The sequence below is a fragment of the Genypterus blacodes genome, unplaced genomic scaffold (assembly GCF_046128005.1).
Source record: "Genypterus blacodes isolate CSIRO-AG114 ecotype Tasmania unplaced genomic scaffold, CSIRO-AGI_Gbla_v1 ptg000067l_1, whole genome shotgun sequence".
Classification (NCBI taxonomy): Eukaryota; Metazoa; Chordata; class Actinopteri; order Ophidiiformes; family Ophidiidae; genus Genypterus; species Genypterus blacodes.
Window position 1 is genome coordinate 16,990,319 of NW_027466879.1, and position 10,897 is coordinate 17,001,215.

The 10,897-nt window shown below is 42.0% G+C and overlaps 1 protein-coding gene across 5 annotated transcripts; it reads left to right on the plus strand.

Moving 5' to 3' along the window:
* Window positions 1-2,849: 2,849 nt before the first annotated feature.
* Window positions 2,850-9,718, plus strand: eva1ab (eva-1 homolog A, regulator of programmed cell death b). Of its 5 annotated transcripts, none has more exons than XR_012963966.1 (5): window positions 2,850-3,552; window positions 7,202-7,357; window positions 7,783-8,151; window positions 8,810-9,164; window positions 9,556-9,718. XR_012963966.1 is itself a non-coding variant. In XM_076155333.1 (5 exons), exons 3-5 carry the CDS (start codon window positions 7,255-7,257, stop codon window positions 8,920-8,922), a joined length of 585 nt encoding a protein of 194 aa, XP_076011448.1. In that variant the 5' UTR covers window positions 2,850-3,552; window positions 5,200-5,330; window positions 7,202-7,254; the 3' UTR covers window positions 8,923-9,718. The 5 variants fall into 5 exon arrangements, 4 of the variants coding, with proteins under 4 accessions (XP_076011448.1, XP_076011447.1, XP_076011449.1 ...); XM_076155333.1 differs by adding an exon at window positions 5,200-5,330 and having other exon boundaries at window positions 8,810-9,718; XM_076155334.1 differs by lacking the exon at window positions 2,850-3,552 and adding exons at window positions 4,722-4,847; window positions 5,200-5,330 and having other exon boundaries at window positions 8,810-9,718.
* Window positions 9,719-10,897: the final 1,179 nt, after the last annotated feature.

Below are 10,897 nucleotides of genomic sequence, written 5' to 3' on the forward strand. Positions count from 1 at the left end.
CGCGATACACACACACACACACACACACACACACACACACACACACACTACTGCATGATGTCAACAACGTCTGTCAACCTTCTGTAGTGGTAATGGATGCAGTGCAGTGGGTATGTTCTGATATAAATGGGTCATTATGTAGTAATGTAATTATTTCACTATGAAGGAGGGCCCTGTTAGAATCAGACTCTGATTTAAGATAAAGTAAAACATTATGACCTCAACAGCAAAGAACAGACATTTTAATGTTCTGTTCTTGTAAAACAAAAAGGATTACTACTACGTCTACTCAGTTATCAGGGAATTTAGAATTGGATGATCTTTTTGTCTTCGGTGAGGGGAAGGTAGTCCAGGAAGTTGAGGATGAGTCTGAATAGTTTCCCTGTCACAACACTGAAGTGTAAGTGATGTCAAGCTGTTTCAAAGTCAAAGTCTTTGCCTGTTATGTCAAGTCAGCAAACTTTAAGTCCAAGTTGAGTCGAAGACATGCAAATCAAGTCCATAGCTCTGGTGTGTGAGTGTCTGGTAGAGTGTGTGGTTCTGTGCATATGTATACGACAATATATGTATGAATGCAGCTGTGTAGGTGTAATGGATCATTTACAACAAAATGCAACCTCCAACTACACTAAACCACATCAGCATCCAGTTTGATTGATTATCTCCAAGTTCATATTCAGTAAAGACTTCATCTAAAATAAAAATACTGAGAAGCCCATCCATTCTCTATAAGTGTTTATCCTGTATGGGGCTGCAGGGGTCTGTCTGGAGTCTGTCCCAGCATGGGTGTGAGGCAGGATACACACCCAGGACATATCACCTGTCCATCCAATGTCTGACACGCACACTGACAAACTCAATAACACACTCATTCTCACAGTTCAGCTAACCTGCATGTGAGAGAGAGAGAGAGAGAGGGAGTATAAAAAGGCTAGTCTGAGAGAAAGAGAGAGATAAATAACTTTATCCATTTGATAGATAAAGTAATTAAGAGCAGAGGAAGAAAAATAAGATAATACAAAAATAAAGAATAAAATACATATGAAGAGAAAGAGAGAGAGAGAGCCTGAGTGTCACTTGACTCAGTCATGGGCATGATTTGATTTTTACCACATGAACAGCTGCTTATGTAATGCTCTCACACACACACACACACACACACACACACACACACACACACACACACACTTGCATACAGAGAGAGAGAGAGTGTGTATGTCTTGGCCAAAAAACTACACCATCCAAAAGTGGCCCTTAGCAAGAGAGAGAGAAAGTTAGAGCGAGGGGGGGGGGGGGGGGGTGTAGTGAGAGAGAGACAGAGAGAGAGAGGAATAGTGAAAGAGATAGTGAGAGAGAGAGAGGAATAGTGAAAGAGATAGTGAGAGAGAGAGAGAGAGAGAGCAAAAGTGAGACCCCACATCAAATATAACCCCTTTGACTCCCTCCAACAATGAAAAAATCTAATGCTCTAATGCAAGAATAAGAGTATGAATGTTAATAAAACACTTCGCATGTGATTTGTAGTTTGTTGAGTTTTTCAGAATTAAAGGAATTGTGGCTCAATATTCTGGCTTTGTTTGTCAGTGAATGTATATTCAAATCTATGGCTTTATGTCCTTGTTTCTTCATTAATGATTCATCCGTGTGGAGGTGCGGGGGGGGGGGGGGGGGAGGACCTGGAGTGAGTGTAGTCTGACCCGAAGCTTCACCTCTGTGCTCCATCGTGCATCTTAAAGTCATAATGCTGGCCCGCATGGTGAACAGAGTCGTGTGTGTTAATATTTGATCACAATGAGAGCTGCGCGCCATACACGCACACACATACACACACACACACACACACACACACACACACACACACATATGCATTATGAAAGCGAGTGCCCCTGTCTGTTCTGTATGTAGTACAAGTTGTAGAGCTTAGATGTTTTCAGGGAGGGTGACGACGAAGACGATGAAGAAGGAGAATGATGATGGTGATGGTGATGGTGATGGTGATGATCATGATGAGGAGGAGGAGGAGGATGATGATGATGATGATGGTGATGATGATGATGATGATGATTGCTGATGATGATAATGATGATGGTGGTGTATATAATTGCATTTGCTTTGAATATTACTTTACTTTATTTTATCACGAGCTGGCTTTTATATAATAACAAACCTTACACAGATAACAGTTTAAATCATTTCAGTTGTAGTTTCTCCCTGCTGATGAGTAATATATAAGTCAGAATGAGGTCATGTGGATCTGCAGCCAGTTCATAATGTGGATTTGAATATGTGGTGGTGGTCATAATGAACTGAGGAGCCTTTATATGGTCCTCATACTGGTTTAGAGCTTTGGAACATAGCAGACCTGAAGTGTGTAACAGCAGCGTACAGATATGCTGCCAACATGAACAGGTTTACTGATGAGATATGACATTGCATTCCAAAAGATATTTTTAGAAAATTGTTCATTTAGATTTCATGCTTCCACTATACAATTCTGACAAAGACACAAAGAGAGAGACTGTCAGCATACAAAGGACAGCAGCAGGTACATAATCACATGTCTGTCTGTGTGAAGGGGAATTCTCAAAATGAAATCCTCTTCATTTTGAGACACAACTATATTCTGTTTCTCTCTTCTTCTCTTTTTATGCCTTTGCTGTCTCACTCCATTTATCCATTTGCATCGCTTTCATTCTGCCCCTCCTCTCTCTCTCTCTCTCTCTCTCTCTCTCTCTCTCTCTCTCTCTCTCTCTCTCTCTCTCTCTCTCTCTCTCTCTCTCTCTCTCTCTTCTCTCGCTCGCTCCTTTTCTCTCTCCTCCCTCTGCTGAATGTTCAGTGTGTAAGGAAGAGAGAAAGCAGGAAGGCAGAGGAAGTGAATCTGTGCTCTGAGAGGTGCCTGTGTGTGAGTATGAGCGTGTGTGACAGTGTGTGTGCGTTCTTGTGAGAGCATGTGCAAGACACAAGACAAGAGACACAGACGGAGGGATGCAGGCATTTTTGCAACCTGTCATGGTCTCTCATGTCATCTTCCTGCCCTCTGGGTTTGACCCTTGCCTCTCTGTCTGGAAAATAACCGGGAGAAACGAAAAAGGAATATTGGAAAACTTGACTCTGGAATGCTAACTCTGGAAAGCTGTTCCCACTGTTCTTCAAGGGAAGAAAAGGAAGAAAGGAGGAAGAATGATCAAATGATTATTTACTTTTTAACTTATTGCTGAGAAGAAAGTGAGAAGGAGTGGAAAACTTCATTCTGTTTTTGTTGCAGAAGGAGAAACAACTCAAGACTGAACCAAAAGAGGGACCAATGATCTTTCATATTGTTGGATTTATTTGAGCCTTTGACTGTTTGACAATCCAATTCTGCATTTGGAAGAGAGACAAAGAGTGGAGAGAAAATTATAGGAGAGCAAAGGAGAGGAGACAAGTATTGAGGAGAAGACCAAACCAGAGGGGAGAGAGATCAAGGCTAAGGAGAAGCAAGAAGAGGAGGAGAGGAGAGGAAAGGAGAAGAGAGGACCAAACTGTCCAAAAGCATCTTGGAATTATTGAAACGTGAGTAACGACAGTGTGGATGTTGGATGAGGAGAAAGAGGAGGAGGAGTGAAGTAGTGAAGTATGTTGCTGTTTGTGTCAGCTGTCACCTTTCTTACTTTTCTACTGATAACATAGTATAGGTTTGGTTCTCTCTCTCTCTCTCTCTCTCTCTCTCGCTCTCTTTCTCTCTCTCGCTCTCTTTCTCTCTCTCTCTCTCTCTCTCTCTCTCTCTCTCTCTCTCTGTCCTTCTCTCTCTCTCTCTGTAGATCATGAAAGATGATAACAATGCAGAAATGGGAAAGGCCACTGTCACAGTGCATTACCATTACACACACACACACACACACACACACACACACAGAAGTGCATAGGGGGGAATGCAGGTTGTGTGTGTGCCATGTGTGTGTGCACTGTGAGCTGAGGTGAAGCAGGCATTGGAAACAAAGCGCTATTGTGTGTGAGAGAGAGAGAGGACAGTCACATCCTGCAGCATTTACAAAGTTTCAACATGACAGTGTGTCAATTTGTAACAGCCTGTAGGTTGTGTTGTGTGTAGTTGTGTGTAGTTGTGTGTGGTCAGTGCGCTATGGCATCATGTAAAGCAGTGTTTTGTTTTGTTGCACAGTAGCTGCTTTTAGGGTTTTGCATTTTGACATTTTTTTGGTGTGTAATTTGCTTAGCTTATTTGCTAATGAACCAAACCTAGTTTTCATTAGTAGTGCTTCCAGTTTGTATTAAAAGGTCCAAACCACTGTGCTTTTTAAAAAGACTTTCCAACTTCAACTTATACTTCTATTAGTCTAAAGTCAGTTTCTCATCTCACACTGCTGCTGTGCACTGTGATATGTGCTGCTGTAATAATTAGAGTTCAGGTTTAAAGTTCCTTGTGTACTCTAGTATGACATCATCACTGTCTAATTAAAGCCCACACTAAACTGACCCCATTATCCACTAAACTGACCCCATTATCCCCCTCCTGGTTTTCCACCTATTACCTTATTACAAATGTATGCAACAATATTTTTCCATTGCTTCACCAACATATCGCGTGATAATGGTACTGTTCTGTTTTGGGTCACATATTGATGTGGGTGTGTGTATCTATGCAGATGTGGGCGTATGTGTTTATACTGATGTGGTGTGTTGGTGTGGCTCTCTCTAGGTTTAATTCTGAGCACATTTTGAGCTGCTGGAAACTTCGTTTGACTGCATTCTGTTTCTAAGTTATTGGAGTTAAAGGCTTTATTCGTCAGATGCTCCTGCAGTCAAATGCTGGAGCTCTCCATCCCAGCTACAGCACTCACAGAGTAAAGGTGTGTGCGGCTTACAGAGGAAACTTATGGGGTTTGTTGTTATATAAATCACCAAGCCCTTCAACTGACATTTACATATCATCATATCATAAATCATATATAATATAAAACATAACAAACAAAATGGATGACAATATCATCCTGCCTCAGGCTCTGTCTTCAGGCCCCGCTGAGGTTTCGGGCCCCTGGGTGACCCTTGTGGATCTACAATCTGCTATGATTTGTGTGTCTCATCACTTAAACAGGCAACAGTTGCCAATAGAGTCAGGCTCACCGAACATTTCAGTATTTTTGTTGACTGGAACATATGGAGAAACATTTAAGGCTTGTTGTGATCTCTACATTTCCATAGTAAAACAAAGATCTTACAACCCAGACTGTGGAGCACTTTGGCTGAGGAGATTGGGCGAGAACAGAGTGTCAGACACAGTGGCGTCACTTTCTCTGGATTAGGATCTTTCTGGATCTTCTCCAGGACTTCAGGTCTGTTATTCTGATGGTTGTGTGACTCACCTCAACCCCCTGTGTTAGTCTGGACCTGCAGAATACCTGGATGTGTTTGTGTAACATATACATTAATGAACACACACACACACACACACTCACACACACACAAGCACAATGCCTACTGTGTATGGGGGAGTTCCATTGCAAGTAAGAGTGGGTGTGTGTCTACATGTCGAGACAATATTTTATAGAGAAATCTGTCTTTTCCTCTACTCTACATTTACCCTGTCACATCTGTTTACCGAAGTATCACATAAATCAAATAATTATACACTTATTTCACTTACATTTAATTGAGGTTAATGTTTAAATCTCACAGTAAATGTGTTAATGTAGTAATATTTAGAGGCAAAGACACAGTATATCATCCACATACTTCATTTCATGTTTTCAATATTCCTGTTGCTGTTTCTAGGTTTCCAGCGATTTGAATATTCTACCTATTTATCCTCAAAATGCACTGGTTTTCTATGGCTGAAGGATTTATTACAAGTATACATCAGATTAATCTACAGTCACAGCTGATGCTTGTGGGGGTTTGTATCTCTATTGTATTATAGCTCAAAGATAAAACAGAGAAAAAGGATGTTTTGTGTTGTTGTGACACTCGTGTATCTTTAATGACAGTCAGTGGAAAAGTGTCTGTTGCTGAAGATATCCTACATTAACGGCCTCCATAAGTCTGAAACAAAAACTTTTCATCTTGCAGTCCTCTGTGTTGTTTATCTCGCACTGGTCTTTCGTTAGCTGAAGATCTTTCTCTGTGGTTCTTGGTCATTAAATGATGTGTAGTTAAATGCATTTCTGCAAACCACAGCAAAATCAAAGTCATTGTCCATTTACACAGCTGTGATAGAGAAGATTCTAACAATGCTGCTTTGAATTGGTGATAACTGGATAGAGAAAGACTTGCCCATCACAACCCTTTAATCTTTTATCCAGTTTTGAGCTTTTTTGAGCTTTGTAAAGCACTTTGAATACATTATGCTATATAAATAAACTTGCTTGCTTAATTCCCAAGCAGTGTAAAAACTATTTTACAGCTGACTTTGGAATGTTTTCCTCCCTCTATTTCCAGCTCCCTCACCAAGTTAATGATCTGTTTACCATTTTTTCTCTTAGTGTTATTTTCACCCGCCAACATATTTTCCTCACTGCTGAATGCTGTGTTTGTGTTTGTGTGTTTGTGTTTGTGTTTGTGGTTGTAAACTGTGTGAGATACAGAACCGACACTGCACAAACCGTGTGAGAGTGTGAACGCTTGGATCCAATGTCCTGTGGCTGTGTGTGAGTTGTTGTAATTGATTCAGTTTGTAAAGTATGAGGTTGTTTTCTGCAGTAAACCCTGCAGGCTGTGGGCTCAGGCCTGTTTATAATGAGGGGGGTGGGGGAGTCACCAATAGATGATGGTGAAGGAGGCCAATTTCTATGAACACACTATAATTAACTCCTATTTATCAAATGGCGTAAACTGATCACAGTTTGCAACGTATTTCAGTTATGACTGATAGGACTTTTTTTTTTTGGATAATTCATTTCTCAGTCTACATGCATTAACTTGTTTAGTTAATGGTCCATAATGGAAGTTAATGATGTCCTTGGTTAAACATGATTTTGCATAGAATACATTTAATTGTAACATTCACAAAGCTGAAGTAAAAGTAGCTGCGTCAAAATGCTTTTGCAGAGGTTTGGGTGGTTGAATGGTCCTACCTACTCTGCAATAGCATACAGTCATACTGACAACAACAATACCAAGCAAACAATCACTCTCCATCTCTCATTTTTCTCTGTATAGCCTCTATCTGTCTCTTTCTTCTCATCTCTCACTCATTTCTCTCCCTCAGCCCACATTCTGCTCCATCCCTCAGACCAAACAATTCATCTGAAAGGAAGAATCATGAGCACTCCACCTACAGGCAGCCCAAATACAGAGGTGAAGGCTGTCTCCCAGGAGATGACGGTGCTTAGCAACATACTGGCAGCTTACACCTTCATTGCAGGTAGATCGAACCAATGTTTTGTCCACTGTGTTTCCTTTTTGTGAACATAGCACAGCGTAAAGACTACATTCAACAAAGAGAGATTCACAACAGTCTGATAAAACAATAAGCCACTTCTAAATTCAGTAAATAAGTTCTCATTTCCTTATCAAATTGAGTTTTCCTTCGATTTTTATCTTAAGCTCTACCAAGTGTCAACACTGTGACAAACTAATCAAACTGTATAATACAGTATATCCAATATCCAATAATTCAGCCTTCTTCATCTTATTTTTGCAGTTGATCTGCCCCCTAATGGCCAAAAATTGTTATTGCAACTTTTATTTTCATGAGTGATTTTATGGTTGATCTTCTTTGTTGTTGTCTTAACATAACTGATAATCAACTCTTGAATGAAAGTCATAACCTCTCACTTTCTGCCTCAGATCAACCAGAGAGGACAGCATTAGTGTTTGTGGGTGGAGTATGTGTTGGCCTTCTTGTCACACTCTGCGCCATTGTCTTCCAAATACACTGTCGAGCAGACTGCCACTATGGCAACAGTAAGCATCCTCACCATCGCCATGGCAAAAGGCATAACCATCACGGCCCCAGATGTCCCCACCATCAACCCAGAGGCAGTGATCCAAGCAGCAACACCGCCGCTGCTGCTACTGCTGCTGCACGCCGGCCTGCAGGGGACACTGAGTCAGAGGACTGGGAGGACACAGCAGACCTGTCGGCGCGGCAACGCAGACGCTTTGAGAGAGCTCTGCTGCCCAGTGTGCCCACTGCTGTGTTCACATCAGCTGAGGGTATCTGGATCACACACAAATACACACACACACACACACACACACACAGCCATACTGTATCACAACTAGCCAGCAACGTGATTAACAACTTGTTGATTGGCAAAATCACTTGCTTTTTCTGATTATATTTTGGAGATGTTTACTATCACACATTATCTTAATACTATCAAAGGTGAAACTGGACAAGTAGTCCACAAACAAAAAAATACAGCTGAATAAAATCCATGAAAATCTGCAGGGATGTAAAGGATGACACACAGGCTTGGGTCAACAGCTCTCAATACTCAAAGTATCTGACTGAATCATTGGAAGTTGGAATAGTAAATTCTTCAATTCTGTGTCCAATGTTGGAGCTTAGCAGTGAGTCAGTGCCTCTTCAGACTGGCTCTGAACCTCACACTGCCACATATTCACACATGCTATACACACTACACATACAACAGACTGAATGTGATAGTGATGAGTGCTTTGATGGTTATGTGAATAGACAGTGTATGATTGGGATAAGCTCTAACTCTCTCTTTCTCTCTCTCTTCTTTTCTGTGTGTGTGTGTGTGTGTGTGTGTGTGTGTGTGTGTGTGTGTGTGTCTGTGTGTGTGTGTGTGTGTGTGTGTGTGTGTATCTGTGTGTGTATCTGTGTGTCTGTGTGTGTGTTCAGAGCTGGACCGAGCCCAGCGGCTAGAAGATAGAGAGAGGATTCTCCGTGAGATCTGGATGAATGGACAGCCAGACATCAGCACCATCACCCAGAGCCTGAACAGATATTACTGACGACAGTGAGACAGACAGAGACAGAGACATGTAGACGGAAAGACAGACCAGAGGACGGAAAGTGAATAAAAACACTGTAACACAAATAGATGAATTCAGTCCTCTAGAACAGAATGACATTGGAGAAGAAGAAGAAGAAGAGGAAGAAGAAGAATCAGAATCACAGCACCACAATGGTCCAAAACTCTACCTGGAGACTAATTACGTCACTGCAGTGGGTCACTGTTGCTAACAACACTATTGTAAGTACAAATGTATGTTTATTTTTCATTTTTCCCCCCAGAGAAATAAGGAGAGAGCACAGAGGAGCTAAATGGGGTCATTCTGCAGGCTGCATCCCTGCAGGTTTTGCATTGTTGCACTTTTCTGGAGCTCAACAGTGAACAAATCCACCCACACACACACGGATCAGAGCGTCGCTTTCAGGAAAAGGGTCTGAAAAGGAGAACAGAAGGAGAATAAAAGGAGAAATGGATCTTAGATGCCTCATTAGGTCTAATGACTGCTTAGGACAACCACAGTGTTGGGCGAAGCTTTATGTTTATGTTCTGCATCCTCTAGCAAATTCAACATCCTCCAAACAAATGGGAAGAATGCCAATTTAGCTGTGACTGTGACTCATTCTCTCTGTAGGTGCTGCTCATTCGGAACCATTCTACTGACAGTCATCCAGGCAGAGGTTTGAGAGGATCTTAACCTCTAGTGGTGTGTTTCATGTTTTGATCCGTGTCTGAAATTCCAGGTTTTTGTGAAATGTATTTGATGTGCTGTTGAGCGAATCAATTATGCAAATAAAAAAGACTCACATTTCTATGCGTCAGTCTGTATTGTTGTGTATAACTTAAGTATCCTTCATGGCTTGGAGACTTAGGAAACCTACATAGTGGACCTTATTTTTTCGGGAGATTTTGTTGCTATTCAAGATGAATTTCTATCAGTTATATCAGAACATAACTGTAGATATACAGCTTGTAGATGGTAACTGTCTTTCTTTCCTTATAGTAAAGTCGCTCCCTGGACACCAACCTACTCAGGCTGTCCTTATCTTCCTTATGTCCAAAACACCTGTAAAGTTGCTGTGAGTGTATCCTGGCAACTATAGTAAGATAAGATAAGATAAGATAAGATAAGATAAAAGTAAATTACTAATAAGATAAAAGTAAATTACTAATTTCTATGAGTGGCATCATAGATGGTTTCTGATCATATTGGCAAATAGACAAATTCTTTTGTGTTTGGGGCATGATGTGGGTTGAAACTTCAGTTAAAACTCCTCCTGAAGCCAGAGTGGAGCGTCCAGGCTGTGACACACTGGATTCTGCAGCACAGTGGAATCAGCGCTATCGCTTTAACGGGACGGGCTGTGACGTTGGGCCGGAGACTCACGGTACTGAGAGAGCGGGCTGCTTGCCGCTGGGCCGACTCCCGACCGGGACCGGAGCGCTGCCTGGCCTGCGTGCTGCGGAGCGTTTTCACCGCCAGACTGAGCAGAAGAAGCACAATCTTTCCCGTGCACCATGAGACACTACGCGCCCGCGCCGAGCCGTGAGGGCTCCTGCGGCTCCTGCTGCAAAGTTTGCATCTTCGCTTTTACCGCATTCCTCATCGTCGCAGAGAGGACGGCGCGTGAGTTCTACCTGGGACACGCACGCACGCACACACTCGCACACAAACACGCGCCCACACTAACATACGCTCACACACATACACGCCCTTATTTAGTGGTCGTTCACTAACTGCAGATGCTACATGAAAATGTGTGTGTGCGTGCGTGTGCATGAATGTGTGCGCCTTGACTTTGTCGGACAGTGCGTGTGCGCGTGCGTGTTGTGTTGTACGAACACACGTTAACCCTGTGCGCCTTAACACACACATGATTGGTTATGTTAGAATAATCACATATACACAGAGAGAGACAGAGTTGTGGTTTGAGTTAAACTTGTTTGTGTGAAATAACAGAATCGGTCTTCACACA